We start from the raw sequence: 18424 nt of genomic DNA, 5'->3' as shown, positions 1-18424 counted from the left end.
AGCGTAGGGGATTGTGGTCCAAGTAGATAGTGGTAGACCGAGCACCTTGCAGGTATGATTCAAAGTGCTGCAAGTTCAGGACGATGGATAGTAGCTCCTTTTCAATCGTGCTGTAATTCTTCTGGTGTGTTTTTAACTTGTAGCTGTGGTAGCTAACAAGTAAAACATCCTCGCCTCGTTGTTGCATCAGGACGCCCCCGATGCCGGTACCACTGGCGTCGACTTGGAGGATGAAAGGCTTCGTGATATCTGGCGAGGCGAGAATAGGATTAGAACAGAGCAGGAATTTAAGTTGTTCAAAAGCAATGGTCTGCTAAATGGTCCAATTATACCGTTTCTTGGGGCTGGTTAAAGTGATCAAAGGTGTCGCCACCGTACTAAAATTCTTCACAAACCTACGGTAGTAGGAGGCAAGACCGAGGAAGCGCAGGAGCTGCTTCCTGGTGGTAGGCTGTGGGTAATGCTGAATAGCTTGGGTATGTATGTTTAACGGAGCTATGCTGCCACTCCCTATCTCATGACCAAGATAACGCACTTTACCTTTGGCAAAGGTGGACTTGCCCAAGTTGATGGTGAGGCCGGCTGTCAGGAGCTTGGCTAACAATCGTTGCAGCTGGAGCAGATGTTCGCTCCAGGTGTTGGTTGTCACAACGATGTCATCCAAGTAGGCGTAGGTGTTATTTAAGCCCTGGATGACGCGGTTGACAGCTCGCTGGAAGGTGGCCGGGGCATTACATAGTCCAAATGGAAGGCGTACGTATCTGTAAAGGCCAATGGGAGTGGTAAAGGCAGATATTTCCTTAGCTCGCTCAGTCAAACATACTTGGTAGTATCCCTTGAGTAAGTCTAACTTTGATAGATACCGAGCATTACCAATGGCGTCAAGGATGTCATCTATTCTAGGTAATGGATAAGCATCCTTGATAGTCACAAGATTCAATTTCTGGTAATCAGTACACAACCTCACTTTACCTTGCGGTTTCGGCACCAAGATGCAGGGTGAGGCCCATTCCTTTTTACTCGGGCTGATTCTGTAGAAAGGTTGACGAATCGGCCGGGTGTCAGGGAGTAGCTGGATGTCGTGCTGAACCACATTACATTCCTGTGGATCATCGCTGAACAACTTCTGATGTTCCTTGAGGATTCTGATGAGAGAAGCACTATTTCTGTCCTGCAAATAGGTATGAAGATCATTTAGGATTTCCGAGTTAGAAGGCACTGACTCAGTGTTAGTGCTTTCGGGAGGAGAAGCAGGGTAGGTCTCACTGTGGAAATATGGACCTTTAAAGGTGGATAATGATACCAACACAGTAGGGGGAGTACCTTGATACTGCTTCAGGAGGTTGACGTGGCACAACTGGGCCTTCCGCCGCCTATCTGGAATTTCAAGAACGTAGTTGTGATTGTTCCTGCACTCCTTGAAGCGGTAAGGTCCTGAAAACTTGTTTTGCAATGGAGAACTTGGGATAGGAAAATATGCCAACACGAAGTCTCCTGGTTTAAATTTCCTTAGTTTGCTGCGTTGGTCAAAATGAGTCTTCATCCTCTCCTGAGCTTTCATTAGATTGTCATTAGCAAATTTACGTACTCTTTCTAGAATGTGTTTTAAGTTTTGAAGAAACTGGGGCACATTCTGAGGGTCACTGAAGGTGGCATAACGTAGAGAGTCTTTGAAAGCTTTGAGAGGAGTACGGCACTTACGTTCGTAGAGCATCTCATAAGGAGATACTCCTAGTGACTCATTTGGGAGACTTTTGAAAATGGACATAATGAGGTCAAGTTGTTTATCCCAGTCCTTCAAGGTTTCATTGCAAAATTTCTTTAGGATTGCTTTAATAGTCTGATGACTACGTTCAAGCGAACGCTGTGAAGCAGGATGATAGGGGCTGGACAGTACCTGTGTGATGTTGAACTCCTCCAGTGTCTTCTTGAAGAGACCACTGGTGAAGTTGGTGCCACAGTCACTTTGCACCTCTCTTGGAAATCCATACTGGGTGAAGATCTTCATTAGTTGTTTCAACACAGTAGCAGCCATAATGTTCTTTACTGGAACTGCTATGGGGAATCTGGTGGTAGGACACAAGATAGTTTGTATATATGCGTTGCCAGAACTGGTCCGGGGTAAAGGACCAACACAGTCTATGATGAGTCTGTGGAAAGGTTCCGCAGGCACCGGGATAGGAGTCAATGGGGCCTGGGGAATAGAGATGTTAGGTTTATCTGACATGTATGACACTGTTAAACGTACTTTTTGACGTCCTTAACCATACCTGGCCAGTAGTAGTCTTGTCAGATTCCGTGGTAGGTTTTGAGAAAGCATAGTGAACCATAGTGAGAAAGAGCTCCATGGGCCAAGTGTAGAATATCGGGCGTTAGGCTGGTGGGAACCACTAGTTGTTCGACATTTGCCCAATCGTTGTCCTCCTTCAGCTTACTGGGTCTGTACCTGTGGTAGAGCAACTGATTCTCTAGGAAGAACCCAGGGATACTGTCAGGATGAGTATTTTTTTTTTTTTTTTTTTTTTTTTTGGAGATATATACAAGAGTTGTTACATTCTTGTACAGCCACTAGTACGCGAAGCGTTTCGGGCAGGTCCCTGGAATACGATCCCCTGCCGCGATGAATCGTTAAAGCATAGTGAACCATAGTGAGAAAGAGCTCCGTGGGCCAAGTGTAGAATATCGGGCGTTAGGCTGGTGGGAACCACTGGTGGGAGGGAGGTTGGACGATTGCAAATCTTCTGCCAAGTCGTTGCCCAGGAGAAGTTACACTCCAGACATGGGAAAAGGCTTTTCCCTGATGGCGACTTGGACTTCACCGGTCACGAAAGGACAATCCAGGTGGACTCTGGCGAGTGGATACGGAGTGGTAGCAGTGAGGTTAGTGATAAGGACGGTTTCCCCGGTGTAGGTGATGTTAGGCACAGCTGATTTCAATATTATGGACTGAAGAGCCGCTGTGTCCCTCAAGATCTTCAATTTGAAACGTCCCTCCGAATCTGTACCGTTGGTAGAGACAGTTCCAGGATACCGGTGTTTGCTGAAGAGAGAAAGATCATTAACAGGAACACCAACATTCATAACAGGCTTACCGGACTTAGGAGGAGTCGGTTTGGGTTTAGTTGTTTCATTGCCTTTGTATTGAGCTTTCCCGCATCTATCTATGGTATGTCCATAAAGTTTGCAATACTTACAATACAATTGAGAGCTTGCTTGATCTATACCTACTTTATCATAACTATACCAAGACTTCTTACTGGGAGGTGGTGATGGCGTAAGCCGGTGGATGAGGCTGTAGGTGTCAGCTGATTTCGCACATTTGATGTAGTCGGTTTCTTCTTTATCTGCTAAATATAAACGGACGGAAGGGGGAACACGTCTCAAGAATTCCTCAACTAGCATGAGGTTGACGAGCTCTGAAAATGTAGAGACATGTGTTGCTTCCAGCCATTTCATGAAATATCTTTTCTTGGTATTGGCAAATTCTAGAAAGGTGGTGTTACTTGATAGAGTAACTGCAGCTCTACCTGTGAGATGCACTCTGAGAAGGGTAGACCATTGATCTGCAAGCCAGCTAAGTTTATTAGCTAGGGTCTGAAAAGTGGTGAAAAAGACATCAATCTCTGTCTCAACGAATGGTGGCATTAACTTACTTGCATGGGAGACATTGAAACTTACTGGAAGACTAGCGGTAGCTTGTTGGCGTTGAGTGAGGCGTGTAGTTTCCAACGTGAGTTCTCGTTGACGACATTCTATAGCCATATCCGCTTGCTGTTTGTCATGCTCGCGTTGTATCTCCAGGTGACGATGTTTTGCTTCAAGCTGTACTCGCTCACGCTCTCTGAATAGGGCCATCTCACGTTCTGTTCTTCTTTCCTCATTGCAGTTTCTCTTTCCCTTAGTTGTAGAGCTTCTTTTTGTTGTTCGAGGGCTTCTTTTTGTTGCTCCCGCTCAAGTTTTGCAAGTTCGAGCTTTAGTTTTATAGTTGCCAGATCATGATTATCTGCAATAGAATAAGTTTCGTGAGTTTCAGAGTCAATCGTCCCTTCATCTAAGAGGTGATCCATTATTAAGTTATGCAATTCATCTTTGTTGGCTCCATGGGGAACATCTAGTTGATGCTCGTGTGCAAGAGTTTGTAATTCGGTCCTCATGGCACGACTTAAGGTTCCTATTTCACCTGCTGGATCGTTATGAAACGCTGGGAGACGAAACATGGTGAAAAATAGCAAATAAATGTACAACGAATACTTGTGATATGGTAAGTGTCAGTAACAGGATAACGTGGCAACTGGTAACTATCCTGTGGAATTTAATATTTAACAATTAATGTTAATTGTAGAATGGTAAATGATTAGTTAATCAAAATCGCAGGAAATCTTGTACCCGGTACTCAATGTAAGAGAATAAGGGCAAGAAAATCCTACTAAATAAATGAAACTGAGTTTCTAAAACAAATGAAACATTTAATTGTTCCAAAAGTGAATAAGGTAGTCCAAGAATGTAGGCATACCTTGTAGGGTTCTGTTCTGGGTGTGAGAGGGGAAGGGCCACGCTATGCGTGCTCTGCGGAAAACAATATATATCTAGGGATATTTCAGTGATACAGGAACTAAACACAGTCAGGTAACTTTTAAAGTGTGTCTCAACATATTAACCAGTATATCATAGTGATTACCATCCGACCGTTTGTGTTCAAGGAAAAATAAGTGAAATTCGTGTGTAGTCGATGCCTGCCCTCGTGGTGCCAGGAGGCCTTAGGCGATAGTTGCCAAGTCGTCAAAAAATCACATCTTTCGCTTGTGAAACATCAGGTAATCAGTGCCCATAGTGCTAAGCTCTCTATGCAAAACCTGTGTCTATTATAACAAAAATTAAGATAACATATTTTAATATCAAGTGAACAAATTATACACAAAATAAGTCCGTCGTGTGTATGTAAACAAGGGCCATTTCGAGGAAGGCCCACCCCAGTACCCACTGTGTGTCTATTCTTTCAAATAGTGTAACGTACTCAGGTAACTAGTGCCCAGACACAGAAACTAGACGCCTCCGCTGTAAGGTAACTAGTGGGAAAATGCAAGTAATGTAATCTAACAAGTGAACAAAACACATTTAGAGTGTGACACGTGGTAGCAACACTGGCCGTCCATACAGCCTCCTCCAGGCCTGTCTCAAGTTGGTAAACATCCACGGTCAACACCCACGGCCAGCTCCCACGGCCAGCACCCACGGTCAACCCCCCCACCGGCAACACCCCACCTTGTAAGACATGGTAAGACCATCACCACTGAACAGAAGTGCTCAAAAAAATGGCTTTGATGAAAACGTGCATAGAATGCAACATGAAGGTAGATTACCAACAGAGCTTTCAATGCCAACTCTGTTCAGCAGCCATACACAAAAAATGTGCCAACATGACTAACAAATCAAGGAGAAATGGTCCCAGTGACCACTCTGTGTACTAGCTCTGCAAAAAGGATGATGTAACTTTTTTGAAGATGATGGAAATCCTGGATAAAACTCCCGCCGAAAACAGAGAATTACTAATTAATGCCTGCATAGCAATTTCTAATGTCTTCAAACAAACTTTACATGATACCAAGGTACAACCAGATGTGGCACAGAGCTCGGAGTCGGGGATGCCTGAGCAGGGTGCGGAGTCGGGGATGCCTGAGCAGGGCGCGGAGTCGGGGTCGCTTGAGCAGGGCGCGGAGTCGAGGACGCCTGAACGGGGCGCGGAGTCGGAGACCCCTGAGCGGAGCGCGGAGTCGGGGACCCCTGAGCAGAGCGCGATGTCACAGGCCCCGGGGCAGAGCACAGTGTCACAGGCCCCGGAGCAGAGCACAGTGTCGGGGACGCCGCAGCAGAGTGCGGTCCCTGGCAAAGGGAAACAAACAAAACAAGGCCCCAAAATCTGTTGGTATTACAAATGGGCTTCCTGTAAACATGGGGAATCGGGAAGAACAAATGGAACATGTACATACGATCACCCTAGAAAGTGCAGAAACCTCCTCAATACAGGTAAATGGACCAAAAGCTGTGAATTCTTTCACCAAGAAATTTGCAAGAACTCTTTGGACAGGAAAGAGTGCTTCAATGCTGAATGTCCAGCTTTTCATATAAGAGGTACCAGGCGAATAAAACCGACAGACTACCACTATGAAAACAGCCACTACTCCATCGACCGGGATAATTTTTTAGCAAGAGGAAGAGGAGAAGAATGGCTAAAAATAACCAGACTCTACCACCAACTCGGTCAAATGCTAGAGAGGACGCAAACACAGTGGCCACCTTACCAGAGCCTCAGATATTAACACCAAGTAAAGCATCCAGCACTTCCACTAACACGATAGCATCATTTATATTTGCCAACATCCAGGTAATACAAACACGCAAATCCAACAAAGTTCACTTTATAGATGGTCTCCTTCATGAGGCAAATGCAGTGTTTGCAGCCCTAACGGAAACTCACACAAAGGACTACCATGATGGTGAAATATGGATCTCAGAGTACAATCTTTTCAGATGTGATAGGAAACACCGGCTTCAGGGTGGGGTCAGCCTCTACATCAAAGACACACTCATCTGTACTGAGCTGCTAAGCACCTCAAATGATATGGTGGAAGTGCTGATAGTCAAAATAGAGATCCTAAATGTAGTTTTTGTCCTTGTATATAAGTCACCGGAGGCAAACCCTCAGCAGTTTAAAGACCAACTAATGAAAATTGAACACTGCTTGGAAAACCTCACAAATCCAGCTCCGAACATCATCCTGCTTGGGGACTTCAACCTACGGCACCTGAAATGGAAGCACCTGGCTAATACAGTAATATCAGAAAGAATACCAGGTTTACTAAATGAACAGGCACATGCAAATGACCTGCTACGGATGTGCGATAGGTTTGCCTTAAACCAGCAAATAGTAGAACCAACTAGGAAGGAGAAAACGCTGGACCTCATTTTCACTAATAATGATGAATTGATCGGGAACATAATGATTACATATACCTGTTACTCAGATCACAACTTAAGGGGGCTTCTGCATGTTAAGGTCAAAGTTGTTAAATGTCAACCAATATTATTTGACTAGTTGTATATGAAAAGTGCTGAAATTGTCCCAAGTTTCAGTACTGCAGCGTAAATAGAAAGGGAGATTTTTTTGTTTTTTTTCAACGTTTTTTTACACATTATCAAGTCCACACTTCAGAACACACGTTTCAGATATAATTATTCTGTGACACTTTTCTGACACATTAGCATATAATAAAGGACCTTGAGATATAGAATTTCCAAAACATCTTTAGTTTTCCTAATACAAATGTTCAAAGTTCCCAAAATTATTTTTGCAAATATGGCATGTTTATTGCTATTATAAAATCAATAAATGAACTTAGAGAAAAATGAAAACTCTCCAATGTAGAGACATGCCCTCCACATATACTGTGTAAGTTTCATGTAAATTGAATAAAAAATTAATCAGTTTTGTAAACGTTTGTGTCAATTGAAAAAAAAACAGAAATGAATAAAGTCTAAGGTTCTAAAATCTGTGGCTGAGGTTGACATCAACCAATTTTCTCCAAAATTGGCATCCTTACAGATAGGCTTACGTACAGTCAGGTGTGTAAGTTTGATGCAAATCGCCCGAAAAAAAAAAAAAAAAAAAAAAAAATTGTCTTAAACTTTTTTTTTCAATTAAACTAATTATAATATTTGTTTAATATATGCTATTGTGATAGCAAAGAGTCATAGCTATGATTTCAGTTGACACTTTTGATTGATAATCGATTTTGATCATTTTGGCATAATTTTCACAACTACTTCAAAATAATTTTTCTCCCTTCCTGTTTATGCTACGATGCTGAAACTTGGACCAGATGAAACACTTTTTATATAGAACTTGTCAAAAAAGTTTGATTGAAATCGAATGAGTTTTCATTTTTGCATTTTTATAACCAGACGCCCCCTTAATTGAAGTTCTGACAACCATGGGGAATGGACCTTCAAAACCAGTCCAGATTCCCGGTGGAAGAGATTTCAGCAAATTCAACTTCAATAATAAACAGATAAACTGGGAGCAAATAAACCAGGATTTCACAGAAATAAACTGGGAAGAACAGCTAGAAAATGCAAACCTGAACCATTGCCTGGAAAAAATAAGCTCAGTAGCACCAAGCTACAAGAATCATTCAAAACCCAGGAGAAGCAAAGAGAGCAAAAGGCCATCAGTGAAATAGAGAGAAATCCGAAATATTTTTTCTCCTATGCGAAATCAAGATAAAAAACCACATCTAGTATCGGGCCCCTGCGAAAGGGAGATGGAACTTTCACCGATGACAACAAGGAAATGAGCGAGTTACTGAGGAAGCAATACGACTCTGTTTTCAGCGAGCCATTAAACGCACTAAAGATTGATAACCCAAATGAATTTTTCATGGATATGATACCAACATCAAATCATATATCAGACGTCGCCCTATCCCTGATTAACCAGGCTGTGACTCATACGTCAGGCTGCGTATGAGTCCACGTCTAACGTCCTGGTTGATCAGTCCACCAACCAGGACGCCTGGTCGACGACCGGGCCGCGGGGACACTAAGCCCCGGAAGCACCTCAAGGTAACCTCAAGGTAAGGTATCCCCACTAGATTTTGAAGAAGCCATAAACAGTATGTCTATGCACTCGGCACCAGGCCCGGATTCTTGGAACTCCATATTCATCAAGAACTGTAAAAAAAACACTATCGCAGGCCCTTCTCATTCTGTGGAGACAAAGCCTAGATACTGGCGTTATCCCTGAGATACTAAAACAGCAGAGATAGCACCACTCCATAAAGGAGGAAATAAGGCAGAGGCAAAAAATTACAGACCGATAGCATTAACATCGCACATCATAAAAAATTTTGAGAGAGTGCTAAGAAGTAAGATCACAAAATACATGGAATCACAGCATCTCCATAACCCCGGACAACATGGTTTCAGAACAGGGCGCTCTTGCCTGTCGCAGTTGCTGGACCACTATGATATGGCATTAGATGCTATGGAAGTCAAACAAAACGCTGATATAATTTACACAGATTTCGCAAAAGCTTTTGATAAATGTGACCATGGTGTTATTGCACATAAAATGCGTTCAAAAGGAATTACCGGGAAAATAGGCAGATGGATCTACAATTTCCTGACTAACAGAACCCAATGTGTAATAGTCAACAAAATAAAATCCAGCCCATCAACCGTGAAAGGTCAGTCCCCCAGGGTACTGTGCTTGCTCCAGTACTTTCTCATCCTCATATTGGACATAGACAAGAACACAACCTATAGCACTGTATCATCCTTTGCAGATGTTACTAGGATTTTCATGAGAGTTGGCAACATAGAGGACACGGCAAACCTCCAATCAGATGTAGATCAGGTCTTTCTATGGGCTACAGAAAATAATTTGGTGTTTAACGAGGATAAGTTCCAGCTCATGCGCTACGGAAAAATTGAAAATATAAAAACGGAAACCACGTACAAAACTCAGGCAAATCATAACATAGAACGAAAAGTCAATGTAAAGGATCTGGGTGCAATCATGTCGGAAGACCTTACCTTTAGAGAACACAATAAAGTAGCTGTCACAACTGCAAGAAAAATGACAGGTTGGTGTGGGAGTTTTTATGAGAATTTGTGGAATAAATTGAAATTGGTATAAGGAATTTTAGCGCGGAAAATTTCTAAGAACTTTCTTTATTCTTTAACCTTTATTCCTGTCGTGATATTCAACTAGGTCGCCTGAGGAAGGACTTGCTTAGCTAACACACCAGTGTAGTAAACAGCTCATTCCTCACTTTGGGACCATGTATGAACAATTGACTAGGCGCGAGCAAACGCCGAGACCCCAATGAAAATTGAAATCCCCTCTCCTAGGCCGCTGACCTTCTCCAATCGCCGAAGCGAATCTAACGAGTAGGTCACGGGCTCTCACAACAATAATTTATTGTTGTGTGGTGCCGTATATTTGATCCAAAGCTCAGAAAATTAGTCTCAACTTTATTAGTCGAGTGTGAAGAACATTTGCATAACAATAAAAATGTGTGGGCGTGTAACGAAAAGACAGTGTTAACCATAACAACTTAGTTTATTCAATAAAGTACTAACTACTACAACAAAACAAAAAGAAATGTCAATGACGTTACTCGAAATCCTTCCTGTGACACTATCAATGACAGCTAGACACCAGCCCCTCGGACTGCATAATGAACTAACTCGAACATAAGCGTGACCACAGAGGAATCAACAAGAAACAAAAACTAACAGATCTATAATCACAATTACAACAAATGACACAGTAGGTTCTGAAATACGTCTCCAGTAACCTCCTAACTGTTCTACGCCTCAGTGCAGTCTACACCTGCTACAGCGGTTGCAATGCAATCAAATCAGTAGTCTTCCAATGACAATAATAACTAATGGGTTCACTGGCAACTCCAGCACCCTTCCTCAAATTAATCCTTACGTTAACACTCCGTCCCACGGACGATCAACAATCAATAACAATTGATTTACGTTAATAACACAATAGCATTTACATTAATAACAAGGTAACATTTACGTTAAATTAACAACTCTTACAGCTGTCACTAGTAACGCGGAAATTACACAACACTCTACCCGTCGAGCATTCAGTGAGAAAATCCCATTAATCCCTGTACTTCCAGACAGCTGATTAATCTCTTTACTAGTTACGTTAATTTACGTTAATCGGTTACTAATCACTCAGCGATGGTAAACTCTGATTTACAATGTCCAAAGTGCTAAGAGAACGGTAATCACTCGTTTAATTACCTTTAGAGTAATTAATTACTATCCTCAAGATCAATAATTAATCAATTAAAAATACGCAACCTTTCACACTGGCTCAGCAATTTACATTAAGGTATGAATTCCGTCTAAGCCTTCCATACTCAGACCAATTCAGGTGGCTAATAACAGTAATTAGCACCACGTTTGCGTTATTCTAAAAAGACGCTACTCCTCCCACGAGTCAATCAAGTGCCGGTACTTCCGGGCAGATAACGACGTTACGTTAATGGAACAATGTAGCCTTCGTGTGAGTCGATCAAACAAGGATCGAGGTTAATTACTTTGACTTCCTGAAACACGTCAATTACCCGGCCCACTGACCGTTAATTACGACAGACAATACTCTAATTCTTATCTGGCTGATGGCTAGGCTCCTCGAGACTACCGTAGCTGCTTACAGGAATGTAAATTAACCCAAACGTATTCTACGTTACTCAAATTGTCAAAAAACAAACTCTCTTAAAGCAATGGGCGTTCCCTTGGTTACGTTATATTAATTGCCTCGCAATCACCTCACTGAATACTGGACTTCGATGTCGCTACCAGATAACCAGGAGAATATAAGTGTACCCAAGTACTCGTCTACAGCCGAGTTCCCCCACGACAATGACAAATCACACTAACAAATCACAGTGATTTACGTTACAATCCGGTTGCAATGACAATACTGCAGAATCTAGTAAAATAACATACAGGACATGAACCCTCTAGGACACTGCCCCACAATGGCTTTACTGGACTGCAATCACCTACGGTGATTGCTCAACATTAGCAACAATCACCATCAAATAACAACCCCTTTGCAATAACACACACGGCAAGTACTCTAATTTCCAAATATTAGACTACTGCCCACACTTACACACTTACTGTTGCAAATGACCCCAATGCTCTCAATAACCCCTAGAACATAGGTCAATATATTGCAATCACCTCACAGTAAATAACACAATAACACTGGGCACCGTGACACTACGATTATATATATATATATATATATATATATATATATATATATATATATATATATATATATATATATATATATATATATATATATATATATATATTAGTATATTTTGGTAGCAGTCTTTCCTGTAGACATATATTATTAAATATGACCGAAAAAGTAAGATTAATAATTCTAACACGAATTTTCTCAATCTTTCGTACATTACGCTTCACTGTTGGAGGTAAATCAAAAATTAATTCTCCAAAATTCATTTTTATTTCTAGTCTGACGCGACACGGGCGCGTTTCGTAAAACTTATTACATTTTCAAAGACTTTAGTTCACAAATACACAACTGAATAGAACTTACGTGTCTCCGATTTTATATCTACATTTGAGTGAGGTGGGAGGGGTGATGTGGCATTAACACAAGACAGAACAAGAGGGGATATTAATAGGGTATTAAAAGTATCAACACAAGACAGAACACAAACAATGGGTATTGAATAGAAGTGTTTGTAGAAAGCCTATTGGTCCATATTTCTTGATGCTTCTATATTGGAGCGGAGTCTTGAGGTGGGTAGAATATAGTTGTGCAATAATTGGCTGTTGATTGCTGGTGTTGACTTCTTGATGTGTAGTGCCTCGCAAACGTCAAGCCGCCTGCTATCGCTGTATCTATCGATGATTTCTGTGTTGTTTACTAGGATTTCTCTGGCGATGGTTTGGTTGTGGGAAGAGATTATATGTTCCTTAATGGAGCCCTGTTGCTTATGCATCGTTAAACGCCTAGAAAGAGATGTTGTTGTCTTGCCTATATACTGGGTTTTTTGGAGCTTACAGTCCCCAAGTGGGCATTTGAAGGCATAGACGACGTTAGTCTCTTTTAAAGCGTTCTGTTTTGTGTCTGGAGAGTTTCTCATGAGTAGGCTGGCCGTTTTTCTGGTTTTATAGTAAATCGTCAGTTGTATCCTCTGATTTTTGTCTGTAGGGATAACGTTTCTATTAACAATATCTTTCAGGACCCTTTCCTCCATTTTATGAGCTGTGGAAAAGAAGTTCCTGTAAAATAGTCTAATAGGGGGTATAGGTGTTGTGTTAGTTGTCTCTTCAGAGGTTGCATGGCTTTTCACTTTCCTTCTTATGATGTCTTCGACGAAACCATTGGAGAAGCCGTTATTGACTAGGACCTGCCTTACCCTACAGAGTTCTTCGTCGACTTGCTTCCATTCTGAGCTGTGGCTGAGAGCACGGTCGACATATGCGTTAACAACACTCCTCTTGTACCTGTCAGGGCAGTCGCTGTTGGCATTTAGGCACATTCCTATGTTTGTTTCCTTAGTGTAGACTGCAGTGTGGAAACCTCCGCCCTTTTCCATGACTGTTACATCTAGAAAGGGCAGCTTCCCATCCTTTTCCATCTCGTAAGTGAAACGCAGCACGGAACTCTGCTCAAATGCCTCCTTCAGCTCCTGCAGATGTCTGACATCAGGTACCTGTGTAAAAATGTCGTCATCATTAGCCAGATACCCACACCCACGTTCAGACTGGCGAAGCGACTCAACGGCCTGCTGACTCCTTATGTTCCTTGCGCCTTCAGCCTGAAGTCTCCAAAGGAATTTGTTGACTTACTGCGGGGCACACGGGCCACAGGGATAAGAGCCTCGTTGGACGTAGAATCGCTGTTTACCAACGTACCTGTGGACGAGACAATCGGAATGATAGCCGACAGAGTGTATCGTGATCCAGCCTGTACTCCTCTTGACATACCAGAAAATATTCTGAGGAAACTACTCCAAGCTTGTACTAAAGAGGCACCCTTCTTGAGCCCGGATGGGCACATGTATAAGCAAGTAGATGGGGTCGCCATGGGTTCTCCCCTAGGTGTCCTGTTTGCAAACTTCTATATGGGTACCATCGAGCAAAAAGTCTTAGTCGACATGAACTTGAAACCGGCCATATACTGCAGGTATGTTGACGACATTTTTACACAGGTACCTGATGTCAGACATCTGCAGGAGCTGAAGGAGGCATTTGAGCAGAGTTCCGTGCTGCGTTTCACTTACGAGATGGAAAAGGATGGGAAGCTGCCCTTTCTAGATGTAACAGTCATGGAAAAGGGCGGAGGTTTCCACACTGCAGTCTACACTAAGGAAACAAACATAGGAATGTGCCTAAATGCCAACAGCGACTGCCCTGACAGGTACAAGAGGAGTGTTGTTAACGCATATGTCGACCGTGCTCTCAGCCACAGCTCAGAATGGAAGCAAGTCGACGAAGAACTCTGTAGGGTAAGGCAGGTCCTAGTCAATAACGGCCTCTCCAATGGTTTCGTCGAAGACATCATAAGAAGGAAAGTGAAAAGCCATGCAACCTCTGAAGAGACAACTAACACAACACCTATACCCCCTATTAGACTATTTTACAGGAACTTCTTTTCCACAGCTCATAAAATGGAGGAAAGGGTCCTGAAAGATATTGTTAATAGAAACGTTATCCCTACAGACAAAAATCAGAGGATACAACTGACGATTTACTATAAAACCAGAAAAACGGCCAGCCTACTCATGAGAAACTCTCCAGACACAAAACAGAACGCTTTAAAAGAGACTAACGTCGTCTATGCCTTCAAATGCCCACTTGGGGACTGTAAGCTCCAAAAAACCCAGTATATAGGCAAGACAACAACATCTCTTTCTAGGCGTTTAACGATGCATAAGCAACAGGGCTCCATTAAGGAACATATAATCTCTTCCCACAACCAAACCATCGCCAGAGAAATCCTAGTAAACAACACAGAAATCATCGATAGATACAGCGATAGCAGGCGGCTTGACGTTTGCGAGGCACTACACATCAAGAAGTCAACACCAGCAATCAACAGCCAATTATTGCACAACTATATTCTACCCACCTCAAGACTCCGCTCCAATATAGAAGCATCAAGAAATATGGACCAATAGGCTTTCTACAAACACTTCTATTCAATACCCATTGTTTGTGTTCTGTCTTGTGTTGATACTTTTAATACCCTATTAATATCCCCTCTTGTTCTGTCTTGTGTTAATGCCACATCACCCCTCCCACCTCACTCAAATGTAGATATAAAATCGGAGATACGTAAGTTCTATTCAGTTGTGTATTTGTGAACTAAAGTCTTTGAAAATGTAATAAGTTTTACGAAACGCGCCCGTGTCGCGTCAGACTAGAAATAAAAATGAATTTTGGAGAATTAATTTTTGATTTACCTCCAACAGTGAAGCGTAATGTACGAAAGATTGAGAAAATTCGTGTTAGAATTATTACTCTTACTTTTTCAGTCATATTTAATAATATATATATATATATATATATATATATATATATATATATATATATATATATATATATATATATATATATATATATATATAAGTATATTTTGGTAGCAGTCTTTCCTGTAGACATATATTATTAAATATGACCGAAAAAGTAAGATTAATAATTCTAACACGAATTTTCTCAATCTTTCGTACATTTCTTTTCACTGTTGGAGGTAAATCAAAAATCAATTCTCCAAAATTCATTTTTATTTCTAGTCTGACGCGACACGAGCACGTTTCGTAAAACTTATTACATTTTCAAAGACTTTAGTTTACAAATACACAACTGAATAGAACTTACGCATCTCCGATTTTATATCTACATTTGAGTGAGGTGGAAGGGGTCATGTGGCATTAATCAACACAAGACAGAACAAGAGGTGGCATTAATAGGGTATTAATTTCATCAACACAAGACAGAACAAGAGGTGACATTAATAGGGTATTAATTTTATCAACACAAGACAGAACACGAAACAATGGGTATTGAATAGAAGTGTTTGTAGAAAGACTATTGGTCCATATTTCTTGATGCTTCTATATTGGAGCGGAGTCTTAATGTGGGTAGAATATAGTTGTGCAATAATTGGCTGTTGATTGCTGGTGTTGACTTCTTGATGTGTAGTGCCTCGCAAACGTCAAGCAGCCTGCTATCGCTGTATCTATCGATGATTTCTGTGTTGTTTACTAGGATTTCTCTGGCGATGGTTTGGTTGTGGGAAGAGATTATAAGTTCCTTAACTCTTACACTGCACAGGGGTCCTTGGGACATTTACACCCCTGTGCGCAAGAAAAAAAAAATTCAAAATTTTTTTTTCGTCTTCTAAACATGTTAATTTGTGTCCCCTGAGCACGGAAAAAATAAAAAAAAATCGTAGGTGACATATTTTGGGCGCAATTGACCGAGGAAGTCTGGCAAAAAGTGAGCGTTGACAGAGCGGTCGTCAGACCCGGTCAGCGTCACCTGCGTTGACAGATGGGAGTTGCCACAAAGATATTATTACCTAATTGTTTCAATGTCTCCGATTGATTTTTTCTTAGTTTTTTTGCAGTAATATTATTCAATAGTGTGTATTGTAATATATTTATATAATAAAAGTGGTTAATAATCGTTATACTCAAAAGTATGATGTGCATATTAGTGATTCAATTATTGTTAATAAAACTATAAACAAATAGTTTTGCTGCTATTACACTCTATACACAGGTTATATATAAGTATTGGCATATTTTGGTCACCATAACGAACCACTAAGTTGGTATTGAGAGTCGAAAAGCAACGAGGAGTTACCGCCACACACCAGCCAGCCACTCGCTGCCACTCCCTCAACACACGCACTAAACTTTCTCCCCCAACAATACCAGTTGTGGTGTTATTACACTATATACAGACGTTATATATAAGTATGTGTATATTTTGTTCACCACAACTAAGCTGATATAGTTAGTTCAGGCACTAAGAGTCGTCGCTATACACAGATGGCGGCTGGCGGCTCCCTCACTCATTCAAGGTCAGACGCACTAAACTTTCTCCCCCAACAATACCTTTTGCAGTGTTATTACCCTAAATACACATATTATATATAAATATCTACATGTTTTATGCACCGTAACTGTACACCTAAGCTTGTAGTGCGCCCAAAGAGCATAGTGGCTACCCTCTAAACAGCTAGACAAATCGTGCAGACGACGTCACCTCCGTCACCCATATGGCTCCTCCCAACATAATTCTTTTGCTGTTATTACACTAATACACACGTTATATATAAGTATCTACATTTGTGTTCACCATAGAGAACCACTGACCTGGTATGGTGAATGCAAACAATAACAGTTGGCCACACAGTAAACGATGCTGTCTCCCTCCGTCTCTCAGCATCACTCCTCCCATAGCGCTAATTATTACAACAATCCTGCTATTATCACAACCCTGGTTATTTATATCACAGTCATTGTCATCTGTAATATTGTCATCGCTAAATAATAACAATTATATATTTATTTTGACATTTTTCGGCGATGCTGTGGTCACAAGCTGAACATCACAACACCTATACCCCCTATTAGACTATTTTACAGGAACTTCTTTTCCACAGCTCATAAAACGGAGGAAAGGGTCCTGAAAGATATTGTTAATAGAAACGTTATCCCTACAGACAAAAATCAGAGGATACAACTGACGATTTACTATAAAACCAGAAAAACGGCCAGCCTACTCATGAGAAACTCTCCAGACACAAAACAGAACGCTTTAAAAGAGACTAACGTCGTCTATGCCTTCAAATGCCCACTTGGGGACTGTAAGCTCCAAAAAACCCAGTATATAGGCAAGACAACAACATCTCTTTCTAGGCGTTTAACGATGCATAAGCAACAGGGCTCCATTAAGGAACATATAATCTCTTCCCACAACCAAACCATCGCCAGAGAAATCCTAGTAAACAACACAGAAATCATCGATAGATACAGCGATAGCAGGCGGCTTGACGTTTGCGAGGCACTACACATCAAGAAGTCAACACCAGCAATCAACAGCCAATTATTGCACAACTATATTCTACCCACCTCAAGACTCCGCTCCAATATAGAAGCATCAAGAAATATGGACCAATAGGCTTTCTACAAACACTTCTATTCAATACCCATTGTTTCGTGTTCTGTCTTGTGTTGATGAAATTAATACCCTATTAATGCCACCTCTTGTTCTGTCTTGTGTTGATGAAATTAATACCCTATTAATGCCACCTCACCCCATCCACCTCACTCAAATGTAGATATAAAATCGGAGATGCGTAAGTTCTATTCAGTTGTGTATTTGTAAACTAAAGTCTTTGAAAATGTAATAAGTTTTACGAAACGCGCTCGTGTCGCGTCAGACTAGAAATAAAAATGAATTTTGGAGAATTGATTTTTGATTTACCTCCAACAGTGAAAAGAAATGTACGAAAGATTGAGAAAATTCGTGTTAGAATTATTAATCTTACTTTTTCGGTCATATTTAATAATATATGACTACAGGAAAGACTGCTACCAAAATATACTAATATATATATATATATATATATATATATATATATATATATATATATATATATATATATATATATATATATATATATATATATATATATATACATTATATATATATATATATATATATACATTATATATATATATATATATATATATATATATATATACATTATATATATATATATATATATATATACATTATATATATATATATATATATATATATATATACA

The 18424-nt window shown here is 40.7% G+C and overlaps 1 protein-coding gene across 1 annotated transcript in view; it reads right to left on the bottom strand.

Annotated features, from left to right (window-relative positions):
- LOC138359760 (trichohyalin-like) overlaps positions 1-18424 on the bottom strand; it is a 37696-nt gene that overhangs the window by 5074 nt on the left and 14198 nt on the right. The window contains exon 2 of the mRNA XM_069319423.1: positions 973-1281. Coding sequence (XP_069175524.1) covers positions 973-1281 — 309 coding nt within the window. The remainder of the gene's footprint in view (positions 1-972; positions 1282-18424) is intronic.

This window comes from Procambarus clarkii, chromosome 8, assembly GCF_040958095.1.
Source record: "Procambarus clarkii isolate CNS0578487 chromosome 8, FALCON_Pclarkii_2.0, whole genome shotgun sequence".
NCBI classification, from domain to species: domain Eukaryota; kingdom Metazoa; phylum Arthropoda; class Malacostraca; order Decapoda; family Cambaridae; genus Procambarus; species Procambarus clarkii.
The sequence above is the reverse complement of the archived record's forward strand: the minus strand, read 5'-3'. Positions and strand labels throughout refer to the sequence as shown.